Source organism: Bactrocera latifrons, unplaced genomic scaffold, assembly GCF_001853355.1.
Source record: "Bactrocera latifrons isolate USDA-ARS-PBARC rearing strain unplaced genomic scaffold, ASM185335v1 scaffold_337, whole genome shotgun sequence".
Classification (NCBI taxonomy): domain Eukaryota; kingdom Metazoa; phylum Arthropoda; class Insecta; order Diptera; family Tephritidae; genus Bactrocera; species Bactrocera latifrons.
The window spans coordinates 33,406-52,948 of NW_017536976.1; the positions used below are offsets into that span (position 1 = coordinate 33,406).

The window sequence follows — 19,543 nt, forward strand, 5'->3', positions numbered from 1 at the left end:
AAAAAAAAAAAAAAAAAAAAAAAAAAATTAAAGGAATTTACATTTGGAAACTTTCTATTTACATATATATTATTTCAATGACCTGAACTATATTTCAATATTTTTTCGTAAGTATTTAGGTAAAAATTAATATTATATATTTTGTTGCTGTGCGCTATGAGAAGTTCTGAAATGTAGATGGGATGAATGGTCAAGCATCAATAATAGTTAAGGGGTCAGTAGAGAAATATGACCTTTTTTAAATTTTTTTTTTCGTAGAAATTTTTATTCTACAATAGAACTTTTTTCACATATCATGAGGTATATCGTGGAGTGTATACACAAATTTGTTCGGAATTTTTTGATGACATCTGTCGGAGAAATTGCTGGGTGAATGAGATGCGCTTTTTTACTGGATCATCTGAAACACAAAAACCCGATTTATTCTTAAAAAGTACGTGAGTGGTTATCATCCTTACTAGAATCTTGAAAAAAAAAAATTTTTTTGATAAATATAAAGTAATTAACGTTTTTTTTTAATTTTATCCCATGTTTTTTTTACATAAATTTTATCTTAACATTGTCAATAAATCTAACAGAGGCGATAGCCAAGCATTTTTTAACATTAAAAAAAATAAAAATTAAGGAAATCGGTTGAGTAGTTCGACCGGAATCTTGTCCGGCAGTTTAAAATGTGTGTGTTTGAGAAAAACGCGTTTAAAATGTCAGATGTACATGCCGAGCCGCTCCGAACGTCGAGCAGTATTATTATTTTTGGATTTTTTTTGAAACCTTTCAATGGTAAAGTGGCTTTCTTTCCTTAATTCTGAAGATATAAAGGAACAGAAACAAAAAAATTTTTTTTTTTTAAATTACCCTGCTGACCCCTTAACAGTTACTACCACCGATGAAATACATCTAAATACAACTGTTCATTAATGTTTAGTATGTTAGTCATTCACGCAATTTTTGTATATTTTTGAAAGCTCATCTATATGTGTTTAATATACTGCTGAGAAAAACTCAGACGATAGATTTAGCTTTAAAATAAAATACTTATGCGTAAAACTACGAAAAGCATCTTACAGCTCCTTCTCAACTACTTTGCTATGAAACTATGAGTCTAAAACCGGTTTTGAGCCATCGATTTTTAAGGCAGAGTTACCTGTTAAGAATTATGGAAAATTCGTCCATTTCTTAGATATCTAAATTAAGAGATCGTCTCAGTGTGAAGTTTTCGACAAATCAATTTTTTATTATCGCATAATATACACTGTAATAAGCATTCTATCAAATTTTGAAGTCGAAATCAAATTATTATGGTCGCTACAGCGTTTCTTGTAGAAAGAAAGCAGAGTGAGGATCATAGCGAATCCAATCTTTAGCGAATCCAATCTCAGAAAGGTGTTTTTCAAAATTGTTTCCACTCTCTAAAATCAAATTCCAATTTCGAAAGAACTTTTTTAACGTTATTCTCTATCGTGCTATGGAAGTTTTTTTGTGTTTTTGAAATCTTCCTATATTTTCCTATGAAAAACTCTCGATAAAAAGGACCAAAACTGATACCTTTTGTTCAAACCGCCGTCATGTTGTCAAATTTCCAAAAACAAAAAATCTTCCAAAGCGCGATAACGACTTTCCTTTAGATTTATAATCGATTTAAAATATTCGTTTTAGATCAGAATTGCGGCCGCAATCGTGGACATCGTACATGTCCCTTTTTTTTACGTGTCATTACCACAATTTATTTCATTATTATACACCCAATAAATAAATATAAAACAATATTTTATGTTTGTCGTGAATGTATTTATTTATGAAAAAATCGGACTGATTAGTTAATTTAAACATAAAAAATATATGGCGAAAATCAGTGATTTTTTGGACGGTCACACTGAGATGATCCTTCAAATTAATATACAGGTTAATTTTTTATTCTTTTGAGATTGGAAAAATATAAAATATGCTCTTATCATCCATACAAGCAGTTATTCGTTTATTTTATTTTCAAGTATACTGCCTTTGATTTTGCAAAATTTTCTTCCAATACAACCGATTACTTTTAAGTTCATTTTATTTATGATTTACGTTTAATTAAATAATTAAAAATGGCCAAAAGTTTATCTTCTGCATAAGCAGGTGATCAGTAAATAATAGGTATATTAAAAATTCCTCGGCTTACCACAGTACAATTCATATTGACTCAACATAGTTCCCTTCAAGGATGATATACTGATTTTATTGATCCCCCAACTTTTCAATACCATTATAGTGGTTCGATTTGTGCTTTTGCTTCAAAATAGGCCTCACCTTTAGCAATATTCTCTTCATTCGAAAACTTCTTCCCAGCGAGCATTATTTTGAAGTCTGAGAATGGGCAATAGTCGCTACGAGCCAAATGTTGAGAATGTCGTGGGTACGGAAGCATTTCGAAGCGGAATACATGAATTTTTTCTATCGTTTGCAATGGCTTGTGACACGCTGTATTGTGTTGTTGTGTTGATGAAATACTCTTCTTCTTCAAATGAGTCTATTTTTGGCGATTTCGTCCTTCAAAGTTGCAATGCTGAGGAGTTTTCTTTTTTTTTGAATCAAAATTATTCCATGCGGCATGAAACGCAACCTTGTTTGTTTAATTTATTGTCAAATATTGACGCAAAAGCTAGGGATTATTACTTCGAATCATCAAAGAATTTACAAAGACTTTTCTCATACCCAAATAATCGTGAGTGTAAAAGGTAAATATTTAGTTGATATCTTTAGAATGCCTGAATATTTCCTCTTTTCGGCCATTCAAAATTATTTTGCGAATTTTTTTGATGTTTTCATCGGTAAGAACAATTTTCATTCATTCCATTTTGTTCACAGCCTTCGGTGCCCATTTCACCACGTCTACACTTAGCCCGCCAGCCTTTTATGGTTGATTTTCCGGCTTTTCAAGAAGTCAATAATAAAATATGCTTCACTATATATAATATAATTTTCCCTTTTTGACCTCCAGATTAATATTCGCGAACGTGGCGGATAAACGCGATATTAAAATGTAATGTTAAGAGTTTACGTAGATATGTATCAGTACTCGCTACAAGGCTGCTTATAAGTTTCACCGAAAATCAGTGAAAGCCGTTAGACATCTTACCAATCAAACGATTCTTCTGCTGAAATATGAATGCGTAATTATACATTACACGTAAATATTAATTATATATTTTTCAGTTAAAATAAAGCCATTTAACTCCCGATTTTAAGTGGAATCTGGTAAGATACGTATTGCGATTTCGAAGAAATATTTAATTAATACATCGTTGTCACGAATTAACATGCAAAAATGGTATGTAACAATGAACGATTCTCTTACTTTAAAGGGTCAGTAGGGTAATATTAAAGCAATTTTTTTTTTGCATTTTTTGCTCCCTTATATCCCTAGAATTAATGTAGAAACCCAGTTTACTAGTGGAAGGTTTCGAAAAAGGCCCAAATACAATAACACTCGGAGTCCACAACTCAAACTTTAAACGCGTTTTTCTCAAAACACACTTTTTTAAACTAGCCGACATGATTCCAGTCGAACTGCTCAACCGATCTGCTTAATTTATTTTAAATGTGCACAAAACGCTTGGCTATAGTCTCACTAGATTCATATAATATTTTTTTTTTATAATTTATTGACAATGTTATGGAAAAATGTATGTAAAAATACATGGAGAAAAAAAAAGTGTTAATTACTTTTTTATTCATCGACAGTTTTCATAAATCTACTGGGGACGATAATCATTCACGTATTTTTTTTTTTTTAATTTGGTCGTGTCCGCCAGTGAAAAAACGCATCTCATTCATCCAGCCATTTCTAAGACAGATGTCATCAAAACATTTCAAAAAAAAAAAATTTATATACTCCACAATATACCTCATGATATGTGAAAAAAGTTCTATTGTAGACTAAAAATGTCTATGAAAAAAAAAAAAATTCAATGGCGAGATTACCCTACTTACCCCTTTAAAATATTTCAAAATGTACATATGTATCGAGATGTAAAGTAGGTAAGTATAATAAATTATCTATATGGTATTAGGGTATTTCAATTTATTTGTTTTCATTTAGTGCAAACGGCCCTTAAGTTTCAGTTTTTGCCGTAAATCCAACTAACGACGTAAATAACCTCTTTATTTTCAGTTTAAATAAAACCTTAATTATATTTATTTCCTCGGGTATACGAGTATAACACGTTTCTTTTTCATTTTGTATAAAGAAAGTAAATTTACAACTTGAAAAGTGTCATACTGTATCACAAAAATTTCGCGCTCTGCGAAAAAGATACCTTTAAAAGGTATTACATTAGTGTTTACAGTTGTAGTACATTCTGTGTTTCTTATACGACAAGGCGTACCATATGCGTTATGCGTTTAAGATATATTCGTCTACAAATATCAACGACAAAAAAACAAAAAGAAAAAAAATAACAAACATAATGAAACAATTTACTTAAAACAGGGGGTAGGGTCTAGGATTTTGAAAAAAATCGATTTTTTTTTGCATATTTTAAAAGTTTAGACTTTGAAAACTATGACCTTGGAAGGATTTTTTAAAATTCGATTTATTTTCGGAGATACAGCCGATTTTGTGACGTGGCGTCCCTGTTCACTACAATTGTCTCCTAACCTTTAAAACCGTTTTTCTCGAAACTAACTTTTTTGAGGCGGTTGACATGATATCTCAAGTTATACGATTCCTTTAAAACTTGGTATATATCTTCTTTATAGAATACTTTATTTTTAAAAAATTCGAAAAGGTCGAAAAGGTCGAAAAAATCAGAAAAAAGCCCCCGCTCCACCGGCCTCGACGGTATCTCGACGAATTTTGGTTTTTTTCTTGCAATTTTTTTTTTATGTTATTAAAATGTCAATAAAAAACATATAAAAAAATAGATAGTAAAAATGTTTTTAATTTTTTAACTTAGTTTAAAAACTGATTAAAATTCATGCGTCTAGACCAGAATACCCCTTAAACCAAAATAAATAACACAATATTTGTGTTAATTTTTGTAGTGCAGTATATTTCCTACAATAAAAGTAGTTAACTGAATGATAATCATTTTATTTCAATGAGTTATGAAATTCAAAGAAATTTTTTCAAATTTTTTTTAATCAAACTTTAAACACTAATATCTTGAAAATGGTTTGCTTTCAGCAAATATCGTTTTGCATCTGTTTAGAAGAGTAATCAGTTTTCTACAAAGCTCACAAAACGAAATATCTTCTGTTTAAGTAGTTGAGATACAAAAAAAAAAAAACAAAAAAAAAAAAAAAAAAATAGAAACCCGTTAGGCGAAAGTCCTTACTGTTGCAATAAAAAGCTCATGCTTGGCAAGTTTTTCCTAGAGGTGCCTATCAACTAACTTTTTATAGCATGAAGTGATAAAATTCCATCTTTCTTTTTTGTACCACGCTAACGTATACTCTTCATAATAGGGCACTTTATAATTCATGCAAATTGCTTTTAATCTTATAGTCGATTAAATTAATTTATGTAGAATTCATTATAAATATAGAAACGCTGTAATGGCTTCCCTTACTGATGGCATGCAACATTTGTGCGACGTGACTGACAGCAAATATACGAAATGTGCGCCTCAATGTACACATTTCTGTTTTCTATTATCTTCGACGTGCCGAAACTAAATGCATATTAACAGTTAAAAATTCTTTTCCCATCACCTACATCTCGCCTTCAGCTAACACACACTCGAGTTACTAAAATCTATACACACATATAGTATATGTATATGTATATGCATGTTTGCAGCTACGTCATCGAAAGTCAGGCCACAATGATGACTTAATCGCAACATTTGGCGACGACTTTTTTTGTTGTAATTTACCAGGGCATCCTTTTGCGTCAAATTCCGTTTTTCGCGCTTCAATGAGATTCTGTTGCTTTTGGCGCAACCAGAGAAGCGGCACACTAATAAAAAGTTTTGTTTCTCAGTTTTTTGCTTTCACTTTTGGCGTCACTATTCTTACCACAAACTCTCAAAATTATTGGCACATAGTAGAAATATATATATTTATACGAAAGAATGTGTTTAACTTAGCACCATAGAAGATAAATATTATTAAAAATGATCCTTTCGAGATTTCCAACTTAAAAAAAAAAAGATCAGAAACATCAAATTGAATGGGAATTGTTTATTTTCATTCAACATTCAGAACATTCTATGGCATTTATTTTTTGAGGATTTTCTCTTTCAAAAAAATTTCATCCGTTGAGTCAATGATGACTCGATGACTCCTTCGAGAACGGCTGCCATATTTTCTTGACTGCATGCTGAACGTAAACATGATAGCTTGGCTCGACTCAAGCGTGATCTGTCAAAAAAGGCCTTTGGAAACAGTAACGCTACTTAGTTAACCCGTTACTTTTGTTGGCGACAGTTTCCTTGATACGAATTTAAGGAAGGAGTTTCGAATTGAACATAATGGATGTACTTAGTACACGTGGTTTGCAAGAAGAAATAAAACGCAAATCAATTAATGTTATTGCTAAGGATTGTACTTAATTATAAAGATTTGCCTTTATGAAATAATATGTAAATTTTAATAAATTAATTATTTCGTTGGCTATGGCGCATCGACATTCTCCACGAGAGGCACGAAAAAGTCAATAATGATCGCTTTCTATTGGGTGTAGAATCTTTGCGGGTTACCTTTTTGAAGAAAGAAATCCCTCTGCCCATAGAGCAGACCAAACAGCGACTTTTTGAGGATGTAATCTCAGAATATCAGCGATGGCTTTTAAATTACCAGCGAGCAAATGCGCAAATTGTGTTACTAACGTATCCTTTCAACCGAAAGTGAGATTCATTGAAGAAAAAACTTTTTTTGTGAAAATCGTGATTCGTAGCCAAATCGTTTTGAATTATCTCATGATTTAATGCTGTCAGCCCACAAACCTTGATCCTTTTGTAGAATTATAAATGAAATAATGGACATAGTATAGCTCTTGCGCGCGAAAGTGGAAGGACACATACAGGTCTTCTTCGATACTTTTCTCCATAGCAGCAGTATATTCTTTGGTGCGCTTTATACGTCGTTTCTGAGGATCGCATTTTCCACTAGAGTAAATGTGGTGCGCAACCGATCCATGGTTTCTCGAATTGCCGTCTTTGCTGGCCGATTATATCTACCGAATGTTGGAAGCAGCGCGTGATGTGCGTGAGAGCCCAAATATTACTTTGGAAATTTGCACAATTCGCAAACGTTGTTTCGCAGATCATAATGAAATGGCAAATCAAATTTAGTAAAAATCAAATATCAGCTGTCAAAAAGGTGAAACAAGTATTGTTTATTTGAGAACCGCTCGTCTAAAAACAACACCCTAGCCATATTTCTATATCGGTGTGAATTATGGAAAGGTTGAGAAAATCAGTATGATAAATTGTTTTTGAGGCGAAATTTTCAGCAAAATCTTTTCTTTCGTCAACCAAATAAGTGAATTCAGATGAGGCGAAGTGTTTGTCCTGGTTTTACTTACTTCGTAACTTTATATTTTATACTTTCTTTACGCGAACTACTACGAAGTATTACAAAAGTAAAAGAAGCCACATTTTATATTCACAATTATATAAAAAAGCTGTTTTTAATGAAAACGTGCATTTAGTGCAACAAAATTGCTTGTATTGAGTTAAACTTTTGCTACTCACAGTTCCCAGTAAATTTGATTTCCGACGCAAGAAAATTATTGCAGCATTTGTTACTTTATAAGTTGAACGAAGCCATTAACAAAGGAGACCAGCAGTAAGTAAGGAGAGGCTAACTTCAGGTGTAACAGAACATTACAAATATTCTTCCGATTTGCTATTGAAATCCGCACAGATGTTGATTAACCTTTAAATTAAAAAAATGGTTGCTATACTAAGCCAAGATGGTTTCAGAATTCAAATCATATTTAGACCGATTTCACTCATATGCAATATTAAAACAAATTGTGTTTAGGAAAATGTGTTCAACTCACTTTATAAAAATGTTTTACTTATTGACTAACGTAAAGAGTAGAAATTCAGCTGGAAATCACTAGTACATCAGGTATATTGCGACAGAAAGGAAATATGAACTGATTGTTTTACTCGAGCGTACTCAAAGACATCATTGGGCGCAAAAAAGATAACTGATACAATGATTGACATGACCAAATTCGGTCCATAACATTTTCCGAACTGCTTTATTTTTTAATAATCGGACTACAAATGGTCAATTAATCATAATTTAACAAGTCTCTACATGGCGAATATGTGGACATGAGTTCTAATAATTGAGTGAAAACCGAGTTTAGGCACTTTTACACAATTTTAATGTAACGAATATTGTACATTATAGCATATACTTCTATGCACAATAAAAGCAAAACTTTATTCATAACTTTAAAATTCTTAATTTATTCCTCAAAACTTATGTCGTCCCCCTCAAAGTAATCCCGCTTGGCACAAGTGTATTTACCAACGTTTTTTCCAATTCTCGAAACAGTTATTAAAATCAATTTCCGGTATAGCCTTCAATGCGCGTAGCGATTCTGAATAACCAGAAGTCAGTCGGAAGGCTTATCACAGACGTTAATGAATTGTGTTTTCGAAAAATTAAGTGAGTATGAAACCAATCGATCTTTTATTTTTGCTAAGACCAAATGATTTTTCAAAGTGATTTTTACTCATCCTTCTGTTATACCAACAATACCAGTAAGATCTCTGATTGTTAATACAATGATTAAATCGATCGGATATTGGATCGTACCATTATTTTGGTATTGAATATGAACAATTTTCAAACGTTGTCTTGAAATTATGTTCATTAAGAATTGTGAAGGCAAACTGAAAAAATAATCCAAGAAAAACTTCGGCGGCACCAAAGCTAATATACCCTTCGCAGGTGCATTTATTTTAGTAACTATGTGTTCAGTTCGTATCAAAGCTAAATGCTATTTTTTCGGAGATTATATTATTTCCTTAAGCAGTAACCCATGTCAAATTTCGTGAAGATACCACGTCAATTGCGAAAGTTTCCCATGTAAGTATTTGATTCCGATCAATTAGTTTATATGCTAGCTATATGCTATATTTAACCGACCTGAACAATTTCTTCGTACAGTACATTATTATCTTAGAAAATAACCTGTGCCAACTTCTGTGAAGAAACATTGTGAAAAGTGAAAGTTTTCCATACAGGAACTGCATTCTGATCGTTCAGTTTGTATGACAGCTATATGCTATAGTGGTCCGCTATCGGCAGTTCCGACAAATGAGCAGCTTTTTGAAGAGAAAATGAAGTTCATCCTTTCATAACAATATCTTTAAAACTGAGAGACTAGTTCGTATATATACGGCCAGACGGACATGGCTAAAACGACTCAGCTCAACATACTGCTCATTTGTATATATTCTCTACAGGGTCTCCTACGCTTCCATCTGGGTGTTACAAACTTCGTGGCAAACTTAATATACTCTGTTCAGGGTATAATGAAGTAATAAGGGTATAATGAAGTACATATATTGTACGTATGTACTCGTATATTGTAAGCACAGGCATATTTTACAGAATCGATTATCTGAACCATTCAACTCGAAAAAATGCGCCAATATCAAGTTTTACGCCCTTTATTTAAATTGACTGATTAAAGAAACTTAGCAAAAGTTATGTGTTTGTCTGCGCGAAACTTATTTAGAGACAATGTAAGTATTTTGAAAGCCGATTGGTTATTTTAATGAAGGTAAAAGAGCTCCCAGCTTTTAAAAGGCTTAACCAAATCATTATCTAAACCATTTTCGAACACAACAAACCCTTGTCAAAAAGATTGTTAATATTAAATTAAGCAATGCCAATGAATAAACTTGCTTTTTTGCTTAAATATTTACAATGGCTGCAAATATTAAAGTTGACACTGACAGCCAAAGTTTTCAAAACCATACGCCACGTTTTAATGCACCAAAACCTTGAAACTGATAACAGCAAAGAAGAACAAGTAACGAAGGGCTAAGTTCGTAAAGTGTAACCGAAAATTACAGATAGGATTACTGCAAATTTGTACACGGGATCTCAATAGCAAATGACGACTGTATGCTCAAACTATTAAGTCCGACACCATCCAAAATGAGCAAAACTATGGTAAATGAGCAATAAATGGTAATGAAGTCAAACGATGACAAACTCCCGAATAGCTACTGGTTTGAAGAAATAATTAAAATTAATTATCTACAAGTGTCTGAATTTTTTCTGTCAAAATACAGAGTGAAAAGCTTCACACATTTTATGCAACCTGCTTACAGACAAATTGAAACTACTTGCATCGATATCGAATGGGCAAAGTGAATATTTAGTTGACGGATATTTTTCACTTCTGCGAACTTACATTGCAGACGGCGCTGAGAACCGAATAGACCATGAATTGCTTACTTAATGTAAATTATAGTTTGTTAGTATGCATATGTCATACTATACATCCAGCGAAATGTGGAAACCGAATAATTACGGTTTTCGCTACCGGATATTAGCATTAAGTATTTATGTATGTATGTAAGTTTTTTATATTTACTGCAGACATATAATTTGCAACTTCATTGATATATAATTTTTTTAAATTAGATACCACGTATACGATTTTGATTCGTTCAGCTAAGATTACTTATTGAATTGTATGCAATCATAGTTAAATGTAAACATTTTGAATAAAAACGGTAAATAATAATTTCTTGCACTAGTCTATCGCCTATTACGAAACCAAGGGCTTTGCTCCTTCGCGGCAATGTACAACGCAGCAGAGTTTGCAGAATTGAAAAACAGCAATCGCTTCAAAATAAGAGAACTTAGAAAGGTGTCATACATTTTAGGAATAAACTATGGCTCGGAAACGTCACTGAAAAAATGTCTTAGAGTGTGAGTTGAAAAAAATTTGTATGAGTACTTGTTATATTCAAATCTATTTTGTTGTAGGATTTCATTCTGAATACAGAATTTTGCAAAATTTAAAAATACAAATTGTAAAATAAAGCAAAAAGATAATTGAACTTTTCTTAGGCTTAATCTGTTCCTTATCATCACATGTGGCATTTCATTGTATCCACGATGGTTGATGCTAGAAAGGGCTGATGGCAATGTGCCGCTAATTGCAGAGGTACGTATATATGAATACCAAAATCTTCCATTGTCGTCTTCCCTAATTCATGCAAGAAATTAACAAATCCTAGATAAAAAGTAGTATCTAACACAGCGAATTTTTGTTCTCGCTAATAGCGGATATCTGACATGCACCCATCCGATCGTTTTACTCAAAAGTACCCTTTACGCTAGACACGAGCACTGGTCTTTATTCATGTGAGTTTAAAATTAATATTTGGCTGTTTCCGGATTGTATAATCTGTACAGAGTATATTAAGTTTACCACAAAGTTCTAAACATCTAAAAAGAAACGGCGGAAAGCCAAAAAAATATATAAATAAATAATTAGTATGACGAGCTGAGTCGATTTGGTCATGCCCGTTTGTATATACCCGAACTAGTCCCACCGTTTTTGGTCAGAACCGTCAATACTAGATCTCTATAGCATATAACTGCCATATAACCTGAACGATCAGACCAGATTTAACTATTTTGTATTTGTGTAGGATATTATAGCTATTTGTTTAGCTTGGCTGGTCAAATTTAATATTGTTTTTGATCATTGCCGAAAGTTTCAAATAATGAAATAGGCACATTTCTATTCAAAGATACACCCTGTCAAGAAAGTATCGTGAAATCTTTATTTAAATCTTCCGCTTATATGGAAGACAGTTAAATGTTTTTTCCTAGATTGGTAAACTGTCCTTAATTATGATGCCAAAAATAAGCACGATCTGTCAACTAATGTGTTGACAGCAGCTGTTCATATCAGTCGTGCTCAGTAGTGTTTGTCGAATTTTACAATGACCGAAAATATTGATCAACGTATGTATTTGTGTTAAATTTTGTCATGCGAACGGATTTTCGTGTGCCGATACATTGAAAAAGTTGCAGAAGGCTTTTGGTGAATCTAATGAATATCAAATACGCGCACTTACGAGTGGTATAGAGCACTCAAGGAGGGTCCGGAGACCGTCGAAGTGTGACCGATGATAATGTTGAAAAAGCGAAGGAAATTGTAGCCGAAAATAGACACGTAAGCTTCAGCGAGATTGCCTATTAATTCAAGATGTCACACGTACGATTATGTACGAAAATTAGGGCATGCAAGGCGTTGCTGCAAGACTTGTGTCGATAGAGCTGAATTTCCTTCAAAAAAGGTATCGAGAGTAGGTAACTGCTGGACATGCCGGATCGATCCAATTCGGATCCCAACTTCATGGAACACATAATTACCCGGCTATTAAAGGCCCGAGTTTGTGGGCCAACAATTCGTGGATTCCTCATCATGATAACGCATCATCGCACAAAGCCATCATAGTGAATGAATTTTTGTCCAACCACTCAGCAAATATCATTGAGCAAGCACTGTATTCACCTGATATGATCCCCTGTGACTTTTTCTAATTATCCATATGAAATATCCACTTCGGAGAACACGCTGCCTATAAAAGATGTTTTGACGATTAGCGTCGGCACATGGGCATCGCTCAAATGGATGTTACTTTGAAGGCAACAAAATAAATTTGGGTGATGATTGAAAAGTGTTCGTTTTATTTATAAGTTCCCGATACATTCTCGACAGGGTGAATGTTTAAAACTACTAAAATTGATTGAACTCGCTAAAGAAAAAGCCAGAGGCAATAAATTTCTCAGTGCAGATGAAAAGGATATAATGCATGGGACACATTGTAAAAATTTAACAATGGGCGTGATGTAATTTTTTCTCTAAATAAGTATGTATTAATTTCATTTCTTATTAGCGATAAATTTAAAGTGATCCATTTCGTGAGGCCCTACTTTTTTTAAAGAAAAAACGCAGAAACTTCAAATTTAATGGGGAATATTTGTTAACATTCAAAAGAACATTCTTTGGCACTTATTTTTGAAAATTATCTCTTTCAAACGTTGGCCGCTGCTAAGTCTAAGTTGGTCCATCCGTTGAGTTAATTTTGCGATTTCTCGTTCGAGCATTTCGTCTGGCAACTGGTGAATGATATGCATGATGGTTTACTCGAAGACCTGAATCGAAGCGGGACTGTCCGCATAGACTTCAGACTTTACATATCCCACAGGAAAGGTTTATCATACGATCTTTGTGGTCAATCGGCCTGCCTAAAACGTGTAATTATCTGGCCACCGAAGTGTTTTCTCATTAAATCCATAGATTGATGTGTTGTGTGGGAAGCGGTAAGTAGATCCCTACTTGGATCACCTTTCCTTTTATGCCTATAGTATGATGGTGAATTTGTTTAATAAGTACTTTAGTGAAGTTATGGCATGTTTTCGTGGCCACAAGAAGACTTAGCGTTATATATGGATAAACCGATTCAGACTTAAGCTAAGCCACTGCATCCCCTACGTTCTATTTCCATCTCCCATATACTTCACTTTATACATACATATGTACATATGTATATAAAAATGAATCACAAAATGTGTTGCTAAGCGCATAACTCAACAACGCCTAAACCAATTTGACAAATTATTATTATTTTTTTAAATGTTTGTTGAAGAGCAAAGGTAGTTTTTACGGCGAGAAAAATTCTAATAATTGCCGGAAACCTCTAAAAGCAGCCCTTTTCTTTTGCGCATGCAAACGTTATATAAATATGATTGTTTGTTTGTTGGTAACGCTAAGAGAACGGCTGAACTAATCTTGATGAAATTTTCAGAGGTTGTTCGTTGTGGATCGGGAAAGATTTAGAAATAAAAATACTTTATACTTTTCTTAAGAAAAAGTCGGAAAATTCGACAATTTCAAAAAGTAATTTTTTTCCATACAAATTTTTTTTTCCAATTTTTCTTTGTTTTGGTTTTCAATATTTTGATTTGTAAATTATTTGAAGTTCAATTTCGGTCGCTTGCTTTTTTATTCCGGCTATTCAAAAGAAAAATTATTGAAAATTATTTAGTGAAGACTTGTTTCACACAAAGTGATCAACTGCAGGTTAAAATTTGTTACGAAGCCACGAAGAGGTCGCGCTAATATTGGTCGGCGTTCTTTTTGCCATCAACGTATGACAACTCAAGACACATGAACGAGCACTCCCAGAATGCGATGACATACGTGTGGAATTATGGATCGTGGTCAATCAGCAAGCGATCTTTACGATGTCAAAGCACGACCTTTCAAACAACAGCTATGATGTTTCATGGACTTTGTCTTGAAGCAATGTATGGTATATATGATGCTGTTAGATGCTGGTTGTACATATTCTGTTGAGTAGCAAAAAATAGGTTTGCACACATTGTTCTTTGGATAGTGATTACACCAGTCCAAATTCACGAAAACATTTCTGCGGAAATTCCTGATACAGAGATAGATCCAGAATTAGATATACGAAGTGGTGAAAACCAATATGGTTCATGGACAAGGGCAGAACATTCAGCATTCAATCTAGAAAAGTGAATATCAAAGTTGACAGCAGATGGATCGTACCATATTTACCACTGTTGTCTAATTCACAGTGAAAACTCATATCAATGTTGAGTATTGCAGTTTGGTGAAATCGATAAAATACGTTTGTAATTACGTCACTAAAGGAAGCAACATGGCAGTTATTGGTCTTGAACGAGATAATAACAGCAAGTATCAAATGGTCGTTACGTGAACTGCAATAAAGCGCTTTGTAGGGAATTTGCTTTTGCCAAAGAGTGTGTTTCAACCCAGAGAATGCAGTACAGCCAGTGGGAACACCGCCAGCAACAAAATTAACATTGACGAGTTTTTTCTCAACTTACGCAAGTGATCCGTTTGCGAGAACGTTGCTCGGAAATAACTTGATAATTAAATATTATACATGGAATGCATCGTCGAAGAAATAGTTACGCAGAAAGCAAGACTAACCAGTAGATGGACATCCAGGTGTGTTCTCAACAAATGCATTAGGTCGAATCTACACAATCCATCCGAAAAAGCGCATCTACCTTCGGTTGCTATTGATTAATGCATGTGGTTCAACTTTATTTGAGTCATTGCTAGCTACTTCGAATGCAAATGAAGTTCGCACACTTTTCGCGATGATCATTTCGACATATCAGTCTTAAAATCCGCATCAATTATGGGATACGAACAAAAATAACATTGCCGAAGACATTTTACATCGTTTTCGCTAAGAATTGGAAATGGGTTAATTTCGGTTGTTAATTCCGGTGGTTTGATATCAATTTCATCTCATTCATTCTCGAAAGATAAACTCATCACGAATATTCGGACAAAAATACCGATGTTGTTGACTTAAATTGGAAGATTCAAAGCCAAATTCCGGGAGACTTGCGCTCATACAAATCGATCGATCTTCTGACGACGACGACGTCGTGAATTATCCAGTGGAATTTCTGAATTCTTTGCAGAGGCTTAGTATGCCACCAGATCATTTGCGTCTCAAAGTTGGATCTGACATTATTATGTTTCACAATCTTCATGCGCCGAAACTGTGTAATTGTGTAATGGAACCCAACTGATTGTGACGAAACTATCGAATGCAAGGGGACAGCCATTTCAATTCATACGTATTCAGTTTCCAGGGAAAATTACATCAACAGGGCTCCTGGATAGTCGCTAGAAGAGTGTGGCATAAGTCTGGAAATGCTATGTTTTTCACATTGCCAGATATACGTGGCGTATTAATGAGTTAGAAACCTATTTTCTTTTTACGCACCAGAACAGAAACCAAAAAACTTTGGTTATAAAGCTGCACTACATCAAAAAAAAAAAAAAAAGTAAAAAAATCGTAAATAAATGGTTTTCAACACAATATAAATTCTACTTTCTTTACCTTTCAAAACACATAATTCACGCAGGACAACAGCTGCGGGGTCAGCTAATACTTAATGAATAAATTTGCTATCATTGTTACATAGTACGTTTTCGATTAATAGTATTTTCTTATTATTCTTAATCAATTATTAGGCTTTTGCTCGATTAAAGCGCTAATTTAGATCAATTTACCATTCAAAATAAAAATCTCATTTTACTTCATTAATTGTTAATCGAATTGAAATTGAGTGGAAACTGAAATTCAACAGTGCAGGTTGTTGTCCACACTATTTATTTGGCTGTGGTGTTGTCTGGTTGTTGCGCTGTAACCCGGAATTCAACTCGTCGTTCTGTTGCTTTTTTTTGTACGCTTTTGTTCTCATTCAGGCAACATTTTTTTCGCAGTTGGTCTTCTTAACAGCTATTACTTGATTTGTAGTCCGTTTGGTTTTTCATTTTATAATGAACAGATTTAGTCCGGAACAACGTTTGAAAATCATTAAAATTAATTGCTAACATTAAATTCGTGCGACGCATCGCGCGCTGCATTCAATATTTGGTCGACTCAGTAATTGATACAAATGGTTTCGTATTATTGCATCGCAGAAGTTAGCGCATGTCACAGTTTCATAAGTTTAAAACTCACATTCCAAATGACATTTTTTTGCAGACCATCACTACCATGTTACAAACAACTACAACCATGGTCAAAATGATATTTTGCCTGTTCATGCAAAGTCAGTGTCGTGCATTGCTTATGAAAGCTGAAAACTATGAACTACTTCAAGGAATTAAAATCTTCGAGACTGGTTTGTAAAATTTCAACAATTGGAACTTCTTTACATCTCAAAAACTTTCAGATATGGACATCAAAGCCGAGTTGAAAGTGGAGATTAACGCAATTATGGCAACTATATGGAAGGAATCAAGGCGACAGCTTTTAAGCTGTCTCATAACTTGTTCGTGCATTCTTAGCAACTATTTTCTCTACGCCTTTTTCACTAACTTGTATCATCAAATAAAGAGGACACCGAATTATGTGCATATATTACGTAAATATTGTTGAAGTGTAGATACATATACACATATAGTTTTAATATTATTTTTTGCGACTTGACCATGTATATATGTAGATTCAAGGGTATTGAGTCAGCATCTACCTATTGCTGTGCTCGTGTTCGCATAATAGCTAGTTTGCTCAGGAGGCTATATTCATGATAAACAAGTATATGTATCTTTGGGGATTTTTTATAGGCGTTTGTAACCACCCAATAGAAACTTTGTTGAGACATTCCTGTACCTTGTCTACGATGTCTTTCCTTGCCACTGTTTTTTATGCGTAGCAGCTCCTTCATGGTGTGCAGTGTGTGCGATTCAGGGTTTCATTCACAGTATCCTTATAGCTGCAGAGCGGGCAAGGTGGTCAACCAGCTCATTTTCGGCAACCACTTTATGGCCTGGTACTCAGATGAGGTGAACTCGGGTACAAATCGTCGTTCTATATCTCCTGCACCAATACCAACACAGCAATACAATACGTTTATTGCAATTGTTGAATTGAATTTCTATAGTTGAGTTTCTATACACTATTGTTTGGAATAAGCTCGGAATTCCGCCTATTTGCGGATTTGTAGAATGCATGGAATCCGAGATGCTTTGGCTTTAGTCTGGCGAAAGTTGGATAGTGGAGGAGAAAGTGTATCCCCGCGTGGAGTCTGCGAGTGAAATCATGGTCTAGCCATCGGCCAATTGGCCTAATTTATGGTATGAAGTTGAAGTAGTATTATTATAATATTTATCCGTTGATAAGGGGACATATTGACCCGGTCCCATTTAGAAACATTAGCTTCTCATATTGTGTATCTAAATCTTTGAAAATTTATAGTCTGATTATAATTGTATTTAGATGAAAATTAACGCAGCTTTATGTTTATGTTTCAATATTTCTTCTAGAGCTTCTTTTATATTTTCGTAAAGATATCAGACGATATTGGTTGCCAGGTTACGTTATATACCAAATTATATTGAGATTTGCCGAAAAAACGCCGATTGTCGAGTCATTTCTAATTGCTATAAAAGTTTACATAAGCTTTTCGTATTATCTCTTCCTAAAAGCCTTCTGCCCCCGACAGTTTATTTATCAAAGAAATTCTTTTATATGATGATTACTACTACATTTGATCAATTTGTCTTAGTGTGGTGAAGTTCTAGACGGAAATGTTACTGGCAAGTTCGGCTAATACTCTGTCATTGTTATCTCTTGCTATCTCTCTCGATCATTGTTGTAATATATGATCTATTATATACTATATGTATATCTAAATTTGCCATTTTAAGGCTCCTCATTCAACTGCAAGAAGTGTAATTACAATTTAAATAAATACAATAACTATACTCGTTCGTTATTAACCCATAGCTTTCACTGGTTACCCCATGTTTCTGGAGAAAGGTATGGCCTCGCCTTATTATGCAGTGGAAATGTTCATCGGTGGCTGTTCACTCCTCACCTGTGGCATGTGTGAGCGTGCAATTATGCATTTGTATTGAATAAAAACGTTATGTTTTAGTGACAATTTCAGGTTCCGTCAGCTTTCATTGCATTTTTATGATCCTCAGCAAACATGCTTGCGGACTAGTTAAGGTGCTTTGCGCTATGCTGCTACAATCCACCTCACCCGTAGTGCCAGCACATCGGCGTGAAGAATATTTGCGTTACTGCGTTATCCAACATCAACAGACTTTGCTGTAAGTTAAATATATTCTTTAGATATAAGTATATATACTATATTCCAGCGGAATTAAACTTATTTGGGAAATATAAAATTTAAGGAAAATAAATTTTTAAAATATAGACACTTTTAATAAATTTCTATTATTTGGGAAAGTAATTTTTTTATTTTGGTAGATTACCGATTACTTCCAGCAAAAAACCGCTTATAATTTTGCGTATACAAAATATTTTGATAATTAATTCTACGGAATCTTTTCAGGTTTATAAATGACATCAATGAGCTCTTTAAGCACATTACACTTTCACATTTCCTTCATAGTTTGGCGATTTATGGACTTGTGCTTTTTGAAATGAATTTTGGACTAGTGAGTATTATCGAAAATAATTTGCTGAATACCAAGTGTGTAGTTCCACTGTTGATCAAAGTTGGAGAAATATCTTGAGTTGTTGGCAGAACTTTATATAAATATGTAAAAATTCAACAATTATTACTCGATCATGTTTGATATCACCTAAAGGTAGGCGGCGCCACAACTACCAATTTTTATACGAACTTTGATGAAGCCCTTTCGTTCTTTTATATATTGAGTGGTTTTCATCATAATGTTTATATGAGAAGTTTCCAAGGGTAATAATCTGATTTGTTCCATTTTTATATAGATGGAGAAAGTGCAAACAGTTTACGCTCTTGGCCCTTTCAGTTTTCCACTTCCACTCTGGTTTCGAAGCATTTTTTCGCTAAAGCAGTCTCTTTCATGAGGCCTAACCAGCGAATTCGTTGGATATTTATTCCGTGTTGCCGTAGAGCCTGTACAGTCTGTGGTCTCTTTTGCTATATTCATAGCTCACGCAGAAAGCTCAAAAAATCTGTTGAAGACAGTCCTCTCGAATGCTCAAAATGCTTTTTTTTTTTTTTTTTTGTTTTTTTT

General features: G+C 33.8%; 1 protein-coding gene across 1 annotated transcript in view; it reads left to right on the top strand.

Annotated features, from left to right (window-relative positions):
• The first annotated feature begins 10,768 nt into the window (after positions 1 to 10,768).
• The window catches only part of LOC108971284 (odorant receptor 63a-like), a 10,249-nt gene continuing 1,474 nt past the window's right edge, over positions 10,769 to 19,543 (top strand). The window contains exons 1-7 of the mRNA XM_018937243.1: positions 10,769 to 10,899; positions 11,041 to 11,137; positions 16,554 to 16,692; positions 16,744 to 16,935; positions 18,300 to 18,401; positions 18,463 to 18,628; positions 18,874 to 18,979. Coding sequence (XP_018792788.1) covers positions 10,769 to 10,899; positions 11,041 to 11,137; positions 16,554 to 16,692; positions 16,744 to 16,935; positions 18,300 to 18,401; positions 18,463 to 18,628; positions 18,874 to 18,979 — 933 coding nt within the window. The remainder of the gene's footprint in view (positions 10,900 to 11,040; positions 11,138 to 16,553; positions 16,693 to 16,743; positions 16,936 to 18,299; positions 18,402 to 18,462; positions 18,629 to 18,873; positions 18,980 to 19,543) is intronic.